The sequence below is a fragment of the Balaenoptera acutorostrata genome, chromosome 7, assembly GCF_949987535.1.
Source record: "Balaenoptera acutorostrata chromosome 7, mBalAcu1.1, whole genome shotgun sequence".
Lineage (NCBI taxonomy): Eukaryota > Metazoa > Chordata > Mammalia > Artiodactyla > Balaenopteridae > Balaenoptera > Balaenoptera acutorostrata.
The window spans coordinates 72080754-72102679 of NC_080070.1; the positions used below are offsets into that span (position 1 = coordinate 72080754).

Genomic DNA, 21926 nt, shown 5'->3' on the forward strand with positions numbered 1-21926 from the left:
TGTTTCATAGGTTCATTGGAAAATGGTTGAGCCAATGACAGAGCAAGGTTTCAGCTAAAGAAAATGATGTTCAATTTATCAATGTTCTGAATTTGAGGTAACAGACTCACCAGGTGGAAATGGTTTGATGACGTTTTGAAATGTAGGAATGGATATGGTGTGAAATTTCATCTAGACATCTTAGTCTGATTGCCCTTCTGCTCCTGACAAGCAAAACATACTCCGCTCGTCGTCTATTTCCTTATTAGCTATTCTTTCTTTTTTTTTCTTTATCCCACTGTCACTTCCCTGGACTTTTACCTGGACTACTTCAACAACTCCCTAACTACTCTCCCTGCATCCAGTCTTGCTCTCCTGTAATCCAGTTTGCACTTTCATTCCAGAGTGACTTTTCCAAGACACCGGAATGTCATTTTCCTGCTGTGGATCCTTAAAATGTTTCCATTGACTGCAGAATAAAATCTGGACTCTTGATCAAGGCTTTATGATTTGATCCTAGAATTCCTGAATTTCACTTCCAGCTCCTCTCTCCCACCATACCAGACTACTTAACCTCAAATGCCTCCTGCTGCCTTTCTTCCTTCCTTTCTACCTTACTGAAATCTGACTATAGATGAACAAAGTTATTCTGGCTGGGGAAAAATAACTATACTGTCTAGTATGGAGACAAAAACCAAACCCAAACAAAAAGACAAGTAAACGCATAGCCTTCAAGTTCAACTCAGATGTGGCCTCCTGAAGATTTCTTCTCTAGGAAAATTTATAGTTCCACTGGTTATCTGCCAGCTCACTGTAATTCTTAGTCCAAAGTTAGCTGCGTCACTGTCTCTTACATAGGTGAATTTAAGCTCACTATTTGGCATTTCTATCCTTGAGACTGTCTAATTACAAAGCGTTTGGCTACACATAATTTGTTGTCACACGTCTATTCTGGGCTGGAAACGTGTCCACAGATTCCTTCCCTTGACCTCAAGAACATGGATACCGGGGGTGGGGGAGGGGGTCATAACGCCTTGCGTCATCACGTGCTGGGAGGGTGGGGCCCTCAAGGGAACTGTAAGGAAGGGCGGAGTCAAGTAGAATGGGGCGGGGCCACGAGGGGGCGGGGCCGCGAGGGCGGGGCCACGAGGGCGGGGCGGGGCCAGAGAGGAGTCGGGGGCGCTTCTGCCATTCAGCCGGTGCAAGCGGCGGCGGGAGGCAGTGCCTGGGGAGTCCCCTCGACGCTAGGTTACGAGAGCGTCCCTGGGACCACCGGCTCAGGCCAGAGGCAGACGCGTAGTCGAGCGGAAGCTGGTGGCACCGAAAGCGGCGGCCGGAGTCCGAGCTCCAAAGGCGGGAAGTAGCCGGGATCGGGGAAGCCCCGAGAGCAGCGCGGCGGCGCCTCCCTTACCCAAGGGGCCGCGGCGACGGTCACGGGGCGCGGCGCCAGAGCGCGCGACCCAGGCTGGGATTCCAAACAGGCGGCCGAGGCTCCTCCTCCATTCGGGCCGCCTCACCTGCGGGCAGCGCGGCGCCGCCTCCGCTGGTATAGACGGCACCTGCGTCGCCCGGCTCACCGGTCTCCGCCCTTCGACCGCCGGCGCCAGGCCCGGGCGGCGCACCTGGACTCGGGGCTGCGGGAGCCGAGGCTCTTGGGGTGCGGCGTCTTCGCCACCGCCCGGGGAGGGTGCAGGTGGAGTGGGCGCGGCTGCGTGGAACCCGGCGCCGGCTGCTGCCGCCGCCGCCGTCCCGGTCGCCGCCGGGTCCCGGGGACCGGGCTGTCCGCGCCCGCGCCAGGAGCCGCCGCCAGCCGGGCACCATGAACAGCAGCAGCGCCAACATCACCTACGCCAGTCGCAAGCGGCGGAAGCCGGTGCAGAAAACGTGAGTGTCTGGTGCGCGTCCTCGGCGCGGGGGTGGGCGCGCAGGTGCGGGAGGCCGCCCCACTCGTGCCCACATCCCCGCGGCCTGGGGATTAGGTCCCTTCCCCACGCCGTCCGTGGAATCGCGATTTGGAGGCCGGTCGAGAAACCCAGGCCTTGGGTTTTTCCGTGTTTAAAGATTGCATTTAAAAAATTGTGCCCCGCGTTCCCCAGTCTCCAGAGCACGCGCACCCTCGCACCCCCCTACCCATTTGTAGCACTGTTCACTGTGCTGTGGCCCTAATTTGTTGACAGCTCTGGTCTGCCCTGTGGGGCTGGTGGATTAGTTAACCTAAGCCCGTCTTGAAATCCCCTTTCACATTTAATATCCTCCTCGGTTAGGTTAGAGGACGGTCACCATTCTCACTCCTGGTTGGGGGAGATGCTTTTAAGAGCTAAACACGTGCTGTCTGCAAGAAAGGGACTGAGTGCTTCTGAAGGTATTTTTTAGTACGGTGCAGCTGGCTTTCTGTTGCCCTCTTATTTACTTATTTGGCAGTAATTTTGTAGCGCTCAGCGTGAACGCATCGGTAGAAAGTATAGAGATGGTAGCAGTTTTGAGTGAGTGTAGTAGCCAGAATACAGTAGCGGATTTGTATTTTCAGTCACCTTTTGGGGGAGCTTTCTTATCACTTTGGAGGTGGTTTTAGGGTCTGTAAATGATTTGGAGCTGGAATTATTGAAACAGACGTTTTCATTCTTAGCATCTTTCTCTAATTCCCTTTTCCCTCTACTTCCAAGTTTAGTCAGTTCTCATTGATTACAAACTTAGATTTTTTTGTTTGTTTGTTTTGGTGGGATATTTGTGTGAGATGGCAAATACTTTTTTCTTTTTTTTTCAGGAAAAAGAAAAATCCGTGCTTGAGACAGATTTACTTTTGTGAATTGTTAGTATTCATGTGTTTATTCCTAATTATTATCCCTGAGTTATTTTACTTCACATTTTTCAAACTTGCATAAACAATTTTCAGAACACATTAAACAGTTACCCAGAACAAATCAGAAGTGTGTATTTGGCTTAAAACTTAATTTAGGTCGCTAATCCAAACCAGAAAAATAACAGTTTAAGATTAATATTTAAGACCAGTTTAAAAGTTTCATTATTCTGGAGTTTTAATTTCCTTTTAGAATTTCAGTGATTATAGGTCTTCAGATCTAGACTTGGCATTAACAGAGGATATTCATCTATAAATAGACTGATTAAAATTTGGAAGACTTATCCTGCAGTGTGGCCGACATTAGGAATACTGCCGAGTCAGCAGTTTTTGTCTTGGCAGTTCTGTTGACATTGGTTTACAATACTTGCGTTTTATAGAGTGGTTTCTTATATAAAAATGTATTTGTCTAATTTGACTTTGTCCTTAGTGGTTATTTAAAATTGAGAGGCGTCACAAACACTTCTATGTATTTATTAATACAATAGTATACTTGGCACTATATATAATAGAGATATCATAGGTTTTATGTATATGGTCAGATAACCTGAAGATGTCCCTGATGGATTTTTAAGTTACTGCATTTCAGTCAGTGTGTTACAGAAAGACCTAGATGACTTTAATAGAATGTTTTAATTTTTATTCATCATAAAGTTTAACATTTTTGGCTTCTCATTAATGTTTTATTAAAGATTTTTCCTTTAAACTTAGTACTGTACATTTTCTTTTATTTATGTAAGATGTACCTTTTATTATTTTAGCATTTTAATATACTTTATAAGATGTTAGTATATTTGTATTTAATAATCTTCTCTAATACAACTAAAGCGTTTCCACATTCACCCGTATTTTATTTAGTTAGTATAAATGTTTATCAGATCTTTATTGAGCATCATGCGTTGCTTTTAATCATATAAATGCCTTAAAATGTCACTGCTCCATAAGAAAAGCCTAGTGCTGGCATTTACAGAATCACATGAAATTGTTTATAAATTGTTTTTACCAGAATGAAAAAATGGTTAACTTAAAATGCAGTTAATCAAAGTCCATTTTAAGAATGGGGCCATAAACCCAATATTAAGTTTAATGTGTTTTTTTAGTTAAATTACTAGTTTTTGGCTAATAGGCTCTATAATATGTTGGCACATTGTCAGAAAAATTCATCTTGTTTGAGCTGAAAATGTTATTGAGATCTATTTCACTTTGACCCCTTAAGTCAACCATTGTATCTTACTTAAAGAGAAAATATGTTGTAGCATAATTATAGGACTGTTAATAAGATGGCCATTTAAATATACAATTCCATAAAATTTTGGAATCAAGTGGATGACATAATTTTAACCTGAAGCTCTTCCAGTCAATATTCAATGGAATTTATTAAACGGGATAAACGCCCCCTAGTGGCAAAGTCCAACGTTGAAAATTATCTTAGTACGAAATATATTTTAAACGTGTTAAATTTCGTCCCACTAAAGTATCTTGTACATAGCAGACACTCAGTAAATGTTTCTTTTCTTTTCGGAGTAATGAAAGCTAGAAGATTAAAGGATATGAAGCAACCTTGCATCTGATCCATGTTCCTAAAGAAATTTTCAAAGGTACCCTTAGGAATAGGTTCTGTTTCCTTACATGTTCCTTAAAATAACCCTGCTCAAAAAAAGAAAGAAAGAAAAAACAATTTGTTTTAACTTAAATCCTCTTCTTGTTTTATTTTCTTTGGAGATGAAAGCCTTTTTGTACATTTCTTTAATTACTTTGCTGCATGAAGATAGGTGAAAAGCACACTATTGAATTAAATAGTGTCTGGGGTTTTTTTCCCCTAATGATAATAACTTTGGATGTATTTTTGTAGTTTTTAAGTTCTATTAATACATAAAAAGTTTTAGTGGTACTTCAATTTACCATATTTTTAGAAAATTAGTGCTGAATATTGGCAAATAATAGGTGTTGAGTAAATGAAATCTACACTTAAAAATGATATCAGCAGTGGTGGTGATCAAGCCAGCCATCATGAAGTGTCAGAGTTAGAAATAACTTCTCAGCCTTAGTTGACCCTTTTTACTTTGTTAACACACTAATAACATTAGTATAAAAGCAGTGTCTTCCTTGCTATGTTTGCTAAATTGCTATTCATTCTATTTAAACCTAATGAGCCTCACTTATACAATACCTACTTAGTTGAATAAAATTGTTTTACTGAAAACGTTTGATATAAACGTACTATGATAAAATTTCCTAAATAGCTTCTAAAATAAAAATATAGGTATTTTTAGTTACATAATTGTTTCTCCACTGTTGTTTTTCTTTCAAGTAAGCTTTGTTCAGATAGTTTATACATAGTGACTATAAAGGCTTTCACATATTGGACCTATGAAATAAGTAAGTGAAAGTGATTAGTTATTGGTAACATTTATAAAAATAAATGGTGTAAAGACGAAACAGTGAACACTAGTTGAAAAAGCGCTAGTTCTAAACTAAAATTGAAAAAGCACTAGTTCTAAACTAAAAGATGAGGTCTAGTTTTCTCACTTGTGTAGGTCTGGGCAAGTGATTGACCAATAAGGCAGGCAGTCAACACCTACATTGCCACTCTCACAACTAAAATTAGCAGAAGAAGAGTATTTTATAAGCTGTAAAGACTTCTGACAGAAATATAGATTCTATTCTTAAATAATTTCAGCTTACATTATCACAGAGCAATCAATTCTCCTGTGAAACAGTAAGAGGCAGTATATGATTGCATTCTCAATTGTGGGTAATGAAATGTGCTACTCCACTGGTGAGAAAACTTACACAGTACATGCTTATTGGTGCATATAATTTAGACACTTACTTAGAAATTAGTACCATGCAAATCTTTAACAACAGTACCTTTCTACTTCCACTCTTCTTTTAAAATTGATATTTTTGCATACTGGTTTTATATAACAAAAAAACTACTGTTTGTTAGTACTTATTGTGACATAAGCATGCACAGTGCTTTACAGACATCATTTTATTTCATTTTTATAATAGTAGTATGAAAAGGTATTATTATTTCAGTTTTCCAGATAGGGACCTGAGGTTCAGATTCAAAATTGTTAGGTAGTAAATGAAAGGATGAGTTTTAATATCAGATTCCAGGTCTTTTGGCTCCAAAGCTTACGTTCATTCCAACTTCGCAATGCTGTTCAGGTGAGTAAGTTCAGTGATGCGTATGGTACACCCATATACTAGGGATTTCCTTAACGCTCACTGTTTCTTCTCAGATAGTGTTCTGAAATAAATTATTTACCTTTGCCCATACATGATTTGTGCTTGCTTGACTCCACACTTGCATTCATGCCCTTTCTTCTTAGAGTCTTTTCCTCCTATTTTCATTGATGTGCTAGCTACCTCCCCTCCTTTAAAACATTGTTTTCAGTGGCTGCATGGTACTCCCTTCTGTTAAAGTTCTGTAATTTATTTTGAGGCGGAAATTCTGTTATTTCCAATCTTTAAATATTTCAACTAGTACTTCAGAGAATACTCTTGAGATATGTTAATTTCTATGCAAATTTTTAGTTCATTCCTTAGGAAAAATTCCTGTAAGTGGAAATTTGGGTACAAAGATATGATATACTTTTACGGTTGAGCCAAATATTATGCTCTGAAACATGCTGTCAAATTACTCTGCAAGAAATTTCCAATCCTATTGGTAGTCTGTAGGAGTGCCTATATCCTTGCATTTTTGCTTTAAAAATATTAATTGGCAACTTCATAAGCAAAAGAAAAAATGGGATAGATAATTGAACTTCTATGTTGGGATTGTATGTGTGGAATAATAGTGAGTACGTTTGCAGATTTTTCTACTTGAGATGTCCTTTACATACTGATTTTCTTTGTCTTACGTTTTTTAGTTGTTTTTCAGTTTGCTCTTTTACCTTATTTTTAACGAAATACTATTTTGAAAAGTATTCGTTTTAAATAACACATGCACATGAAAAAGTCAATAATGTGTATAATGTTATCTTAAGTTTAGCATACTAGGCATTATCTGTTGATGTTTTATTGTGACTATTAGTTATGGTTATTAGTGCTATTTAATCTCTCCTCATCCCCCCAGTATAATTTTATCACAATTCTGGATTAAATTCACATGCAGTGTTTCCTTAACTGTAAGTATTGTTTATTGCTGAGTTAAGTAATATACTATGATTACATTTTCCTTTCTGTTCTCCATTGTCATTGATTTCACTTCTTACCTAATTTTCATCTTCATATTATTTATATCTGGGCTTAGCTGTGTCTTAGGTTTATCCAAGACAGATTTTGTGTTTCTGTCTCTGATTTCCTTGTTTGGCATGATCTTCCAGAGAGAAGGGTAGTTGCAGAAAGCCATGTACTCTGCCATCATGAAACTGGAAGCAATTTACCTATCTTTAAGACCTAATGTAGAAGCCACATTTCCATGAAACCTTCCCCCATTACTCTACCTGTACGTGAGCTCTTTCCTTCCTGAACCCTCCAGCGTCACTTTTATGGCATCTACATTATTGAGCAATACATTATGTTTGATTTTTGCCTTGTTATAGAATGTTATCTCCTCCTAGTAAGAAAGACAAGCTCTGTAAAGATAGGTCTATCTTTTATTTGTCTTTATAGCAACCAGAGCTTCCTAGTACCATACACATAGTAGGTATTTGAGAATATTTACTAATTTAACAATTGGGCACCAGTTAAAATTTTTCATGTTTTAGTGATTTATTCTATGTGGGTTCCAAGGGAAATACAAAGAAAAAAAAAAGTGTATATTTAAAAAAGAAGAGGAAAAAGGGAACATTGTTAATGATTTTTTTCCAGGATTTTGGAAGTAACAGTGATTTCTAGGGCATATTTCATGTTCCAGTTTTCATTGTTAAAGTCTTGTGCTCAAGATTATATGCTGTTTGTACCTCATCACCACTCCTTAAGCATAGCAAAAGAGGGAAAGGGAAGAACCCATCACAATTGTAGAGTGGCTGCAGGAGAGTGACTGAAGAATTCAGACTCCTTACAAGTAACTGCCAGCCAGAATTCTCAGAAGTTTTTGTAGACATTTTTTTGCCTCACATAGGGAAGTAAAATATCCAGCTGTATTCAGAGTAACAGTGAAATTTGACTTAATTTGTGTCACAGATCCCCTCTCCAATATCACATTAAGTATATAATTTATGATGATAAACATTCAACATTTATATTCAGAGATAAATAAGTATGCACTGAAGCCATGGGGAAGAAATGAAGAATGAATGGGTTTAAGAGTTGGGCTTAATGGGGTGTACGTGGTATGGTAGAGAGATTTATCGAGAAATACTTCAATTTCCTAGCTGTTGGAATGAGAGTCATACCATAGTAGATGCAGAGAAGCAGTGCCCAACTTCTGAAAAATATGAATGTGAGGACATTCAGGTACAGGGGCTGGAAATAAACAAGTTATTGGTAAGAAGACTGAAGCAGTGAGAGTAGATTAAATCACCCACAGGAAAAAGCCGATAGAGCAGAAAACTCAGTACTGTGATAGGTAATCTTCGTTAGAAAATGCCACCTTAATCTCAGGATTACTGAAACTTTGTCTTTGCCTGTCATTTTGAGGTTTTATGGTAAATGTCATAAAAATATAAACATTTACAATTACAGTAATTTATGATTAAACTGGGTTGTTATGTTTTTCAACTTTGTTTCAAACCCTGAGCACAAGTGATGAGCCTAAGAGACATTTTAGCCTGGGATATTAAACAGGCATTAAAGAGCGCATGCAAGCTGGCACTGGACATGCTATTGGGCTTGTTACCGCCAGTACTTATGGCATGCAGGGCTTCTAAATCAGAAGCATGGCATGCAGTCAGCTAAAGTCTTGCTTTCACAACAATTTTGATTTACAGGTTGGGACAAGATTTTTGAGGTTAAGGTTTAAAAAAATAATAAATTGCTCCTTTACCTGATCGACATCTACAGTCTATTTCAGGAGATGTCTGAATTCCAGATATCCCAAATCCAATCTTGCGGGGACACTTATTTACATTTCGGATGTAGCCTTTTATTTAGATAGATGGTTGGCAGTATGTTTTGGCATAGGTTTAAAGACAATACAAAAGTAAAAGTACCAGCATAACTCAAGTGTAATTGGTGTAGAATTACTCTCTATTTTAAATTACTTGGTGCACTTTAATAGGTGTGGATAAGTATGAAGTATTTTCACAAAATAGTTCTGAATATTTCTCATAAAATCGGTGAAAAGGTGTCGCAGATCTATTACTTCAGCTTTAACAACAGTGGATTCGAAATGCCAAGTCCAGTGGGTACTTCTCAGCCCTGACTTTCCTTAATAACTTGGTGCATTTGACTTTGTTCTGTGACCTCCAAAATCTTCTGCCCGGGTTCTTTTCCTATCTGCCTTATCATTCCTCTTCCGTCCTCTTTGCCCGCGGCCCTTTCCTCGACATTATACCTAAATGTTGGCATCACTGAGGTCTGTCCTCAAGTCTCGTCTCTCTTCGTTTGGCATACCTTCCATTAGGAAATAGAGTTGTGATCCTAAGCTACAAATCCCAGTCATTTGCAACCTTTCCTCACTCACCGTTTTTCTCTCCCTTACTTCCTGTACCTAGGAAGGCAGCACGCCAGTTTAGCTGAGTGAACACTTGAGTCTGGCTATGTGCCGAGCTCTGTGGTAGGTACCAAGTGCTGTGTTTAAACATCTCAAGCCAGGACTTACTTGTTATCTTCCCACTATCACTCCCTGTGGTCGGGCTCCAATCATTTCCTTTCTGGACTCTTCTGATCAGCAGCCATTACTTGAGAGTCCACTCTGTGTCAAGTCCTATGGCTGAGCACTGGAGATACAAAATGATTAAGTTGATATCATAATAAGAGAACAAACAAGTGTATGCAATATAGGTTGCATAACACTTAGGAAATTCAATCTCAAGCTAAATATTCCGTAATGTGCATAATAATACATTAGAGCTGTGGCCAGTTTTGCATTGTGTATAGACATAGTCTCATCTACTGCAGGGTTGACTACTGCAAAAAGCCAGCACAAGATAGGCAGCAATATCACATGGAGAAACACCTCTAAACCTCTTTATCCTACTGTTATTGTTATTTCTTTCTGTGTCCTAGCAGCTTGTCTTGCTTCAATGTTTGTGTTACTGTCTTCTCCCCAGTGTTTTATAATCGTTACTGGAAAGCTACCAAGAGTGCACGACTAGATTTTATTTTCAGTTACGGGAAACGCTATCTGCACAGAATATTCCTTAATGGAATGGTGCTTAAGGCATTTACGTAAGATGCATAAAGTACAGTAGTCACCTGGGAGGAATCCAGTGGGAGTAGGTCAGGGAAGACTCTACAGTAAAGTGATCTAATTGAGCAGCGCTTTGAAGCTGGTTCACTGCTCAGTGTTCTGTGCTTGGCACGTGGTGGGTGGTCACTGTTTACTGAAGGAAGGTGGCTCTAACTAGCTTCCCCTTCTCTCTCTTTACCCTGTGCCTCACAGATAGGCCCTCTCACAGTTCACCTTTCCTCAGCTACGCCGCCCCCTGAAATACTGTTCACCTTCCAAGATGTAGCTCAGATACCACTTTTTCTATAAAAATCTTTTTTTCAAGCAGTTGCTCACTGGACTCAGCTCCCGTCACACTTTTTGAGTATATAGGAGAAGAATGTTTTCCTGGACCACCCGGGACATAGGTGCAAATAAATATTTGTTTTAACAGGCAATTAGTCAGTAGACAATTATTCAGTGAGGTAGACATGCATTATAGGTAAAAGTTGAGATTCAGTTGATTAATTGGAGAGATGCAGTAATTAGGTGTGACTTGAATTTGATGATACACGTGAATAGGGAAAATAGCTAGAGAAATAGTCACCAATTTCTGTTAAGTGTGTAGTTACACACATAGTCTAGAGAAAAGTATCTACTGACTTGTTTTGTATATATGCCACTTTACCAGTTTCTTACTCTTATTTATTGTAGAAATAACATGAACTGTAATAGAAAAAAATAGAAATAGACAAGTTCTGAAGAAATTACTGGGTAGGGACATTGAAAAAAGCCTGTTAAGTTTTCATATTACTTTCTATTATCTTTTTGCATAAACTATTACTTCTTCATGTTCATATAACACTGAAAACATGTTATCTAGAAATGTTTTGATTGAATCAAATTAACAGCATTATACTCAAGCCAATTTCCGCTTTTTCAGATGTAATTAATTTGGATTATCAAAAATGTCTTTGTCTTCTCAGTAAAACTGGAGGAAAAAAGTCTTTGTCGTAAGAATGCTCCGGCTAATTCTTTATTTTTCTGGCAAATGGAGGGGTACAGAGACATGATCTAAAAATTACTTTGTTTGGTTTTTTAATATCTTCTCTTTTCATTCAACATTAGGTGTCTGATGATCTGTAAATCCACTTTAATGAATTTCTGTTACGAAATCCTGGCTAAGGCTTTTGTGTGAAGTTCAGTTTCTCATTTCTGAACTCAAGTTATACTCCTAACCATAAGTATCTTTTCTCTCAGATGAAAATCATGCTAAATATTGGGATTTCATTGGATTTTCTAATTGAGACACAAACTATGATGGCTAATAATTAAGAAGGATTACTGACCAGTTCATAAAAGCAAAATTTGCTGGCAATTGCTGGTAAACAGTTAACCTCTAATATTTGTCACAATCAACAAATATCAGTAACTAAATTCAAATTTTTTCTTGCCTTAATATTGGAGGACCCCATTAGATGGCTGGAGGACCCTGTGGAGATGCCACAATGGCTTTGAGAAGTTGTCACTGACAGGAAAGTGTTAAATATAGGAAGCTGAGGATGATGAAGAACAGCTTTTTATTTAGGGTCGCTCCTATTTATTTGCAACATAAATGATGCCAAGATGATTTTTGTGGAAGATAGCAAAGGAGGCATAATTTTCACATAACTTACTGCAGATTTCTTTCTTCCCCCTAACAATAGATGTGTCTGAAGGGGAAAAACTCCTAATAGATTTGTTAATTGGGAATCATGTACCACAAATGTATGAGGTATATAAGAGGTACTCAGCATTTTCCTGTGATGGGTTCATAAGTTTTTAATAAAACATTATGAAGGAGTTTACCCATTCCCTTGTTTTTCTTAATTAAGATATGAAGGGAGCATTTTGAAAGGATTTATGTAAACTTGGAAGTAGATTTTAGATGTTTGTTTTGTTAGAAAAATAGTTGAGGAGATGTTATAATGCGATCGAAATTTTTGCTTTATAGATTTTAATGTATTTTATGGAATTTTGTTTGTTTTTTAGTGTCAAGCCAGTCCCAGCTGAAGGAATCAAGTCGAATCCTTCAAAGCGGCATAGAGACCGACTTAATACGGAATTGGACCGTTTGGCCAGCCTGCTGCCTTTTCCACAAGATGTTATTAATAAGCTGGACAAACTTTCAGTTCTTAGGCTCAGTGTCAGTTATCTAAGAGCCAAGAGCTTCTTTGATGGTAAGACAGAAGGGTTTAATTTTTCTACAGTCGCTTACAAAATACTTACGTTGAATATGGCTGTTTCTGCTTCTGTGTTGAAAACTGCAAAAATTAGCCTTACGTGAAAAAGTTCTGTTTATTGCTGGATAGTAAAACTTAGGTAGCAAAGCCAAATTTTTAATATTTCTAAAATCAGTTTTCCAGATTGATTCATCAAACATATGCTGCCACTTAAATGATATGTGGTGTCATTCTTTGAAAATCGTAACACTCATATTAAGAAGGACACTTTCTGGTTCTTCTCCTTTCTACTCAATTTTTTAAGGTCTTTTTTTTAATGGAAAGAATAAAACACATATTAACTACTATGATATATTTTTGCCGGATTTCCTTCAGTATGTTTCACAGATACATCATTTTATTTGTCCTTTCAAAGTTATGTATACTTCTACTGCTTTATATTAACTATATGTTTGCTCCAGGAAAATGTAATTAAAAAATTGTTTTCCATTGGAAAGAGCATTTTGTCACTGGAGTCAGTAGAGTTGGATTTCAGTCTCCATTGTGCCACTGACACCTATTTGATTTTAACATGTTAGCATCGGTTTACTCTGCTTTAAGCTAGGGATTTGAACTAGGTGATATTTGTTACACCTTAATTGCACAGTATATCATAGTCATAAGTTATTTAAAATGGAAGTTTTTGTTTGAAAATAATGCTTCAGTGTGTCTTCTCATGTAAAATAATTCCTCGATTTCTCTTTTGGTCTGTTTATATGTCAGAAATAGATTTTTTAGGAACTGTTCCGTCTTTTAAATATACCATGTCATTTTACCCATAGTAGTAAAGAATTAATGATAAAATCTCAGTGACATGTCAGTGCTCTAAAACTTTAACGTGCTCGTAAATCACATAGGGACCCTGATAAGCTGAAGGTTCTTATTCAGTAGGTTTTGGTGTAGCCAGAGATTTTGCTCTTCTTACAAACTGTCAGATGATGCTGATACTGCTGCCCTTGACATATTTACAGATACTTGAGTTTGCGATTTGTGTGTAGAATATTGCAGAACAGTTACTTCCCTTTAGGTTTATGTTTAGATGGTTTTGCTGTGTTTAGTCTGAGCATCTTTTTTATTAATTGGTTTATTTGCATGCTGTATGTTCTTCATTTTGGATTAAAAATTATATAGTATTTTTTTTAGGTGAGAAATTCTTTTATCGTATTTAGAATTAAAATATTTGCATTTTACGGTAAAAAGGATAGCAAAACACAAGATCATGTACGAGCTTAAGTATTCAAGTTTTTGAAGAGCGAAAAAGGAAAAGGAGAATAATGGACTACCACAAAGCTGTAGTACAGTAATAAACGCCTTCAGTGAGTGCAGACTAAAGCGATGAATGTACTCCTTGGGTTTCTGATTCTTGGTCAGAAACTGCTCGACTAAATGATTAATATAATCCAATTAAGAAGTTGCTTGGCTTTTTGTTGCTCCTACCCTGAGAAAACCATAATTCAAAAAGAGTCATGTACCACAATGTTCATTGCAGCTCTATTTACAATAGCCGGGATGTGGAAGCAACCTAAGTGTCCATCGACAGATGAATGGATAAAGAAGATGTGGCACATATATACAATGGAACATTACTCAGCAATAAAAAGAAACGAAATTGAGTTATTTGTAGTGAGGTGGATGGACCTAGAGACTGTCATACAGAGTGGAGTAAGTCAGAAAGAGAAAAAGAATTACCGTATGCTAACACATACATATGGAATCCAAAAAAAAAAAAAAATGGTTCTGAAGAACCTAGGGGCAGGACAGGAATAAACACGCAGATGTAGAGAACGGACTTGAGGACACAGGAAGGGGAAGGGTAAGCTGGGATGAAGTGAGAGAGTGGCATGGACATATATACGCTACCAAATGTAAAATAGATAGCTAGTGGGAAGCAGCCGCATAGCACAGGGAGATCAGCTCTGTGCTTTGTGACCACCTAGAGGTGTGGGATAGGGAGGATGGGAGGGAGATGCAAGAGGGAGGGGATATGGGGATATATGTATATGTATAGCTGATTCACTTTGTTATAAAGCAGAAACTAACACACTGTTGTAAAGCAATTATACTCCAATAAAGATGTTAAAAAAAATTGTATAGTTTAACCATTGTGATCTGGGCAATATACACTGATTTGAGGATAATAATTTCAGGGAAGATTATATATTTAAGTGTTCATAGTAGACACTTGTGTTTTCTCTGATCTATATAAAAAGCCTTTGAATTTTCAATCTTCATGTATACCAGACCCTTCATCATCTAGGTGAGTCACGTGATGTTCAGTGGTGTGTGTGTGTGTGTGTGTGTGTGTGTGTGTGTGTGTGTGTGTGTCTATGTATCAGCTGTATATTTATTTTGTGATCGAGCTAGAACTAGGTTTCCACATTCCCTCTGTTGTTTTTGCTGACCATATCTCAGTTACTTCTCTTTTCTGGGAACCATATATATAGCAAAATCCTGAGAACTTTTCCCTAGATCTGTGATTCTCAAAGTATAGATCCTAGACAGTCAGCATTAGTGTCACCTGGGCATTTGTTAGAAATGCCAGATCTTGGGCCCTACCCTAGGCCAATGGAATCATAAACTCTGGTGGTGTGGCAAGTTTGGGAGCCCCCATTGTAGATTGTAACCCCAAGGTCAATCCCAGCTTCTTGGGATGCAGTCATGATCTTCAGCATTTATTCACATGCTGTGCTGACTGTTTGACCTTATGATGGAGGGTTCCGTGACATGTAAGATGTGGTCTCTGTCCTTAGAAGGTTTATAATCGAGAAGCCAGGGAGGCACTGTTCCTTGACTCTGGTCAAGATGTATTGACATGATCATTTTGCCTTTTCGTTTCCTGCTCCTCTATAATGGGAAATCAAATTGTATGTTAAAAAGAGAAAAAAAATGTATGTGTTGTTCCCTGTTTAGAAGCAGTGGAGCAGAACTGAAGCTGCTTGGAGAATAGCCAGTGTGCCATTTCAGTATTAACATACTTACTGCTTTCTAGGCTGTCTCTATGTGTGTGAGTATGTGTATATGCTTACACACATGCATACACATACATATACATTATTATATGTATATTTAATGTAAAAAGCGGTCTGTCTCTCTCTCTCTCTCTCTCTCTCTTTCTCTTTCTCTTTCTCTCTCTCTCTCTCTCTATATATATATATAAAATTCATGATTAGATGTGTATCCTGTTGAATACCTCAAGTAAAAGCGATTCCCAAATCTACCTTATAAAGAATGTCATAGTGTAGCGGGGCTCATTGTGGAATTCTCACTTGTTGAAAAGTATTTTCTTGGCTTTTCATTAATAAGTTTATTTTTTATTCTGGCTCTGTATTCAACAGTAAGATCTTATTACCCTATTTGTGTCATTCCTTCATCAGTTATCTTTTTGTTTTTTTAACATCTTTATTGGAGTATAATTGCTTTACAATGTTGTGTTAGTTACTGCTGTATAACAAAGTGAATCAGCTATATGTATACATATATCCCCATATCCCCTCCCTCTTGCGTCTCCCTCCCACCCTCCCTATCCCACCCCTCTAGGGGGACACAAAGCACCGAGCTGATCTCCCTGTGCTATGCAGCTGCTTCCCACTAGCTATCTGTTTTACATTTGGTAGTGTATATATGTCATTGCTACTCTCTCACTTCGTCCCAGCTTACCCTTCCCCCTCCCCATGTCCTCAAGTCCATTCTCTACGTCTGCGTCTGTATTCCTGTCCTGCCCCTAGGTTCTTCAGAACCATTTTTTTTCTTTTTAGATTCCATATATGTGTTAGCATATTGTATTTGTTTTTCTCTTTCTGACTTACTTCACTCTGTATGACAGACTCTAACTCCATCCACCTCACTACAAATAACTCAATTACATTTCCTTTTATGGCTGAGTAATATTCCATTGTATATATGTGCCACATCTTCTTTATCCATTCATCTGTCGATGGACACTTAGGTTGCTTCCATGTCCTGGCTATTGTAAATAGGGCTGCAGTGAACATTGTGGTACATGACTCGTTTTGAATTACAGTTTTCTCAGGGTATATGCCCAGTAGTGGGATTGCTGGGTCGTATTATCTCTAATTTTAGGTCCTTTGAATTACTGGTTTTTATACTTTAGTTTGCATCAGCATAACCTCGAAAGCCTGTTAAAATGCACATTCTAGGACGTGCTCTTTTTATGCTGATTCTTTGTAGGTTTATGTAGAACCCAGGAATCTGTATTTTTATAAGCATTCTAGATAAGTCTGAGGCAGTGATTTAACCTGGTTTTGATTATATCCTGAATTATTAAAAAAAATTTTTTCTTTGCCTTTAGAAAGACAAATCCAAATGTACAAAGTTTTAGAAAGACTCTAAGTGTGATTTCAGGGTAGTGTGTATATCTAAGCAGTTTTGTAGGGTTGTTCAGTACAGGAACAGAGTTTGATGGAAGGTGAGGGAAATAATGTGTGAAAAATCCCAAAGTCTTCCCCAGACCACCAGTTATCTAGGAAGGCAATGCAATATGTTGAGAGAATAAAATTTGCAAGTAATTCTTACGACCTGAACAAGTACTAAACGCAAACGAGGAGACTCGGAGCTGGCGGACAGTGAGGAGGACTTGTGTGTGCGGTTGAAACCACTCTCCCACTATTAGGGAAAGAGTAGAGCGAAGTGAAGGGAAGCTCCAAGTGAATAACAGGATGCAAACGGGGGGTGTGTGAATTCCTGCGGAAAGAACAATATAAACGAGTAATCATACAATCTTGTTAGAAAGGAAACTCAAGTTTTACTGTAACAATAGATATTTTTCCAAGAAAATACATCTATTTATTGTGAGTTTAAATAATCCAGCTTGGATGGGATCTTCTTAAACTTTGTGGAGCCATGACTATACTTCTAAGACTGTCCGAAAAGCAGCACTTAAGTTTCAAGTACAACATTAATCTTTATCCATTTCTAATTAATCAAAACATTCTAAAATACAACTTTGAAGTACTTGAACAAGACGCAGTCATTATGGTAAAGTTAGAAGGTGTTTCTTTGACATAATTAAACTGAAATTATTTTTTAATACATTTTGTAATTCAAGATTGTGCTGTGTTCTAAATAGTGTGCACTGTGCTGAATTCATGAAGAAGAGAAAGAGGGGAAAAAAGGCTTCTGCCCTCTAATAACTCAAGGTCGAGCATCTCAGAAACTGTGACAAATACTGTATGTGAAATCCTTTAAAAATGTGCACATTAAATATTTATAATGCAACATTTAGGGAGCATTTTCAAGGGAGGGAAAGGGATTTAGACGTTTCATTAGTTATTAGTTTTGGTTTCAACTGAGGAACAGTGGGAACCTTTGAACGTTTAATCCTTGAAAATTCTTGAACTATATGTATTCTAGACAGTAAAGCTCAGAGAATTGTTTTTCAGTTTGGACACTCTTTATTTTACAGATGATGAAGCAATCATTATAAAATTTTCATTTTCATAATATGCTTTTTTTTTGGTGCACTTAAATATGCCATTTATTGCCTGTTTTTCTCACTAGAATGGAAGGTCCTTGAGAATATTATCAATATGTTTACTGTTACACCTTAAACACTTAGGACAATGCCTGCCCCAGAGTGAGCACTCAATAATTATTTATTCACTTAATTGTATTAACATATCTGAAAAACAATGTGGAAATTCTAAATTATATACTTAGAAATATGGCTCTAGGGCTTAGTTTTTGACATTAATATTTTGCTATTTCCAAATAAGCTTTCTGTTAAAAGCCAATTATAATTATTGGTTCTATCAATTATATTCTTCTCTATTTCTAAATGTACAAATGCAAGGAATGTTTGTTTTAAGGAATCAGAGCAGTAAGAAACTTTTTACATGGTTTTTAATTAATTGATTGGCTGGATCATACAGTGAAACGTGTAGAACTATTTAAGGATTCAATCTTCTTTGAACTAACTGTATCACTGTGCCCTTTCTTGGTGCTTTCAGTACTGCCCCTTAAGTTCTTATGCCATCCTCTTTGCTCCTTTACCTTCACTTTGTGTTTATTATCTTGTTCCTGGGCCTATGGTCGTTTTCTTCTTTGCTGCATGTTCCTGTTGTATTAATACTTCCCAGTCGTCTGGCAATCTTGGTGTGTTTTTCAGTTTTGTCAGTGTAGATGGGATGGACAAATAGGTCTCTGGATTTAAAGGAAAAAAATCACTCCCTTTGTAAATTTGATAGATTAAAAATTCCAGAATAAAGTGATACTTTATTTTTAATTTCTGCACAATGGACACATTTAAACATGCTTAAGGATTAATAACAATGATATATTAATAATAGGTTAATTGAAATTGTAGAAGGTGTTTAAGTTCTATTCAGTTTCCTCAGTAACACTGCTCTTCTGTGTTACCGTCTATTCTTCCCTGCTTGTTTTAACTGTTTAAAGACTTTTCTAAATTATGTATCTTTGAAGTACTTCTGTAGTGTCTTTTGTATTTTTAGGAAACAAATTTTAAAAGTTCAAAATTGCTATTTTCTCATGTTGGTAATTAAACATAGTGAAGTGCAAATTTTGCATCTTGATAGATTAAATCAAAGTTGAGGGGAGCCTGAAGACAGAACATTACCAAGTGGAGCTATGACCTGGCAAGTCAGTGTGGACTTAGGTCTTGGAAGTACAGACTGAAAGCCTAAAATCTTTAACATCACGTTCACACTTTTTCATCAAATTTCAAATTGTTAAAATTAAACTATCCCCTTCTAATTTAAAAAGAAAAGTAGAGAATAAAAAGAAGACCCCAGTCATAAAATGAGTTTTAGACTCACATATCATGTTACCTTTGAGATAGAAAATATTTAATAAGTTTAAATTACTTAATGACTATGATCAATCATAGTTTATTAAGAGAGACTTAGATTTGGGTGGTTATACATAACCCAGTCTTTGAAATTGGTTGATGTGAAAGGAAAGGGTTGTTTCCTCCTATATTGTGTCTCTTAATGCCAGGATCAAACAGTGGACATTGTGCTTGTTAACCAGTCTGAATCAGTATGGTAATGTTTTATTCTTAGCAAGAGTAGTAGTTTCAACATGTAAAAATTTTGAATTAGATTTCATTATCCGTTTTAAAAATATTCATCATCATGTAAGGATTGTTTAAATTATTCTACTTTTCGACAGCAGTCCCCAAAATTGATGAGAATGACTAATCCACGTTCTTTGTTGAGACACAAATACCTAATGAGGTAAAAAAGGCAGAAAAGTTTTCTTTCTTTGAGACAATAGTAAATGTCAAGGGCATGTAGTATTTGTTAATTCTGTAAAATATTCATGGTAGTTATTATACCATTAAAATATAGTCGTTAACTGTGAAATCTTTTATATCCTTCATTAATCTCAGTCATGAGTTACTCTTTATGACATCTCTATAATTGAGATGTACAAATTTAATTTGTGGGAAGGAAAACTTATAAACAAAAAGTGATTTTTGTGTAGGCTGCATTAAGCCTGACAGAGGTGAACTTGAGGATCTGAGTTTCTAATTCCAAAGTTCTGCGTTTGCAACTGTCATAGGGAATAGTTTTCTGGTTATTTTTAAAACTAGGCAGTGCAGGGGCAATGAGTCATGAATCATTATAAAATGGTGATTATTTTAAGCATGTATTAAGTGTAAATATTTTACATATTGGAGTATTTTAAATTCACCAAGTCTAAAAATGCTGTGAGAGGAGAGGATGGTGAGAGTTAACTTACATTATGTTGTTATGTTGTGTTGTGATCTAAAATTTATTTAACCTCATTGTTTACCATGGATCTTTCTTGACTTTATTTTACATTAAAAATTATATGTGCTCTTTTCTTGGTCTTCCTTTTGTAGATACTTTAACAGTTCATTTCCAGTTCATTAGGTTTTCAAAAAGAGCTATTGTGTTTATTCATCTTCAGCTTGTGTGTTTCTCTGGATTTCAGAACATTATCTTGAAAAACAAATATATATGCATGTATATATATGAAGAATGAGCTTGAACGAGCAGTAAAAATGAATTAAATAGAAAGCCTTTTTAAGGGTTGATGTTTTATAAAGTTTAAGGCGTTTGTATGTGCGTGGTTTTTTACATTCACAGGGTTTGGGTACTAACTTTATGTGTTTTTTTTTTTTTTTTTAATTACTGTGTGTCCAGTAATTTACAAAACTTTCAGTATCGCAGCAATTGTGATTTCTGAATTCTAGAAATGTCCGAAGTAGGTTTGTTTGCCTAAAAGATCAGCACATTTGAAATCATCAAATAGTGTTGAGTTTCATTAACCCATGGTGCTATCCATTTTAGATGGTAATTTAGCTATGTGTTTTTTTCCAGAATTTACATTCGAAAACATGAAACTCTAACATTCATAATACCTTCTGTAACTAAAACTGTAAGATTTAGAGATTCTTTTAAATTTTAATTTATGGACTTAATATAATCAAATCCATGCAAATTGAAACATGGATGGATGAAAAGAATGGTAGGACATTCTTATTGAGTCAGGGTATCGTGGTATTCAAATCCTGGCTCTTATAGTTAATAATATGGCCTCTTTGGATCAGGAATTTAATGTCTCTTTTCCTCAGATATCCTAACTTACAGCAGAAGAGTCAAATTCTATGAATAAGTAAAATGAAAAAATAATTTTATGATATTTTACATAGGATACTTTTATCTCTGAGTGTTTTCCTTTGCTTTGACAAGTATTTTTTTAAAAACAGTGACAAATATATAACAGTTTCAAACTGAACCTACACTCATTATATCCTTTATTATATGTTTTGCTTCTTTCTTGTCTCTTTTAAATTTACTGCTTTAATAGGTTTTCTCTTTGATCATTTCCTAGTGTTATATGACTCTAGGATCCTTGATCCTTAATTGCTTGGCCATGAACAGTTCCAGTTGGTCATAAATTTATGGGCTTAGCTTTCTTTCTTAAACAGAGATTACCATTGGGGGAATATTAAAGCCAGCCCACTTTCAGCAATTTTCTCTTTTTTTTTCCCAGTAGAGGTTTTAAATGTCTGTAGTTAAATTGTTTGACTTTCTGAGTCTTTGCTGATCTGGCTAATGGAAATATACATCTGCCATGTTATAGTGTTTTAGAAACTATTTTCACATGTAATGTAAAATTAATCACTTGAGGGTCTGTAATAAAACACATTTATATTACCACTAATCATTTTTATTTAGTAATTATATTTATGTGTTCTTTTTTAATCCTGCTCTTATGGCTTTTTGACTTTTTGATCAATCATTTTTAATCAGTAGATCAAATTCATTTGTTTGTTTGTACTGGAGATTTAGATTTTGGAGTCATCATAATTTCATTGGAATAGTATTTTAAACTATGAAAGTGAATAAAATATTCCTGGGGAAAGCATATAGAATAAAAGGGAAAATACCAAAGATGAAATGTTTTAAGGATGGGCAGAGATAGAGGAAAGCACATCTCTGTGTGTGGAATATGAAACTGTGCTATGGTGATAATGAGTTTGCTCAAACATGACTTCATTTGGTGTTTCAAGTTCTTAAAGGGGCAAAGAGAAAATTGCACATGAAAGTGTAAACTA

At 36.6% G+C, this 21926-nt stretch overlaps 1 protein-coding gene across 2 annotated transcripts in view; it reads left to right on the forward strand.

Annotated features, from left to right (window-relative positions):
• The first annotated feature begins 1663 nt into the window (after nucleotides 1-1663).
• Nucleotides 1664-21926, forward strand: part of AHR (aryl hydrocarbon receptor) — a 51379-nt gene continuing 31116 nt past the window's right edge. For both annotated transcript variants that reach the window (XR_009008874.1, XM_007164875.2), the window contains exons 1-2: nucleotides 1664-1863; nucleotides 12132-12319. Coding sequence is in view for 1 of the 2 variants with exons in the window: in XM_007164875.2 (XP_007164937.2) it covers nucleotides 1799-1863; nucleotides 12132-12319 (253 nt within the window). In the remaining variant the exon portion in view is untranslated. The remainder of the gene's footprint in view (nucleotides 1864-12131; nucleotides 12320-21926) is intronic.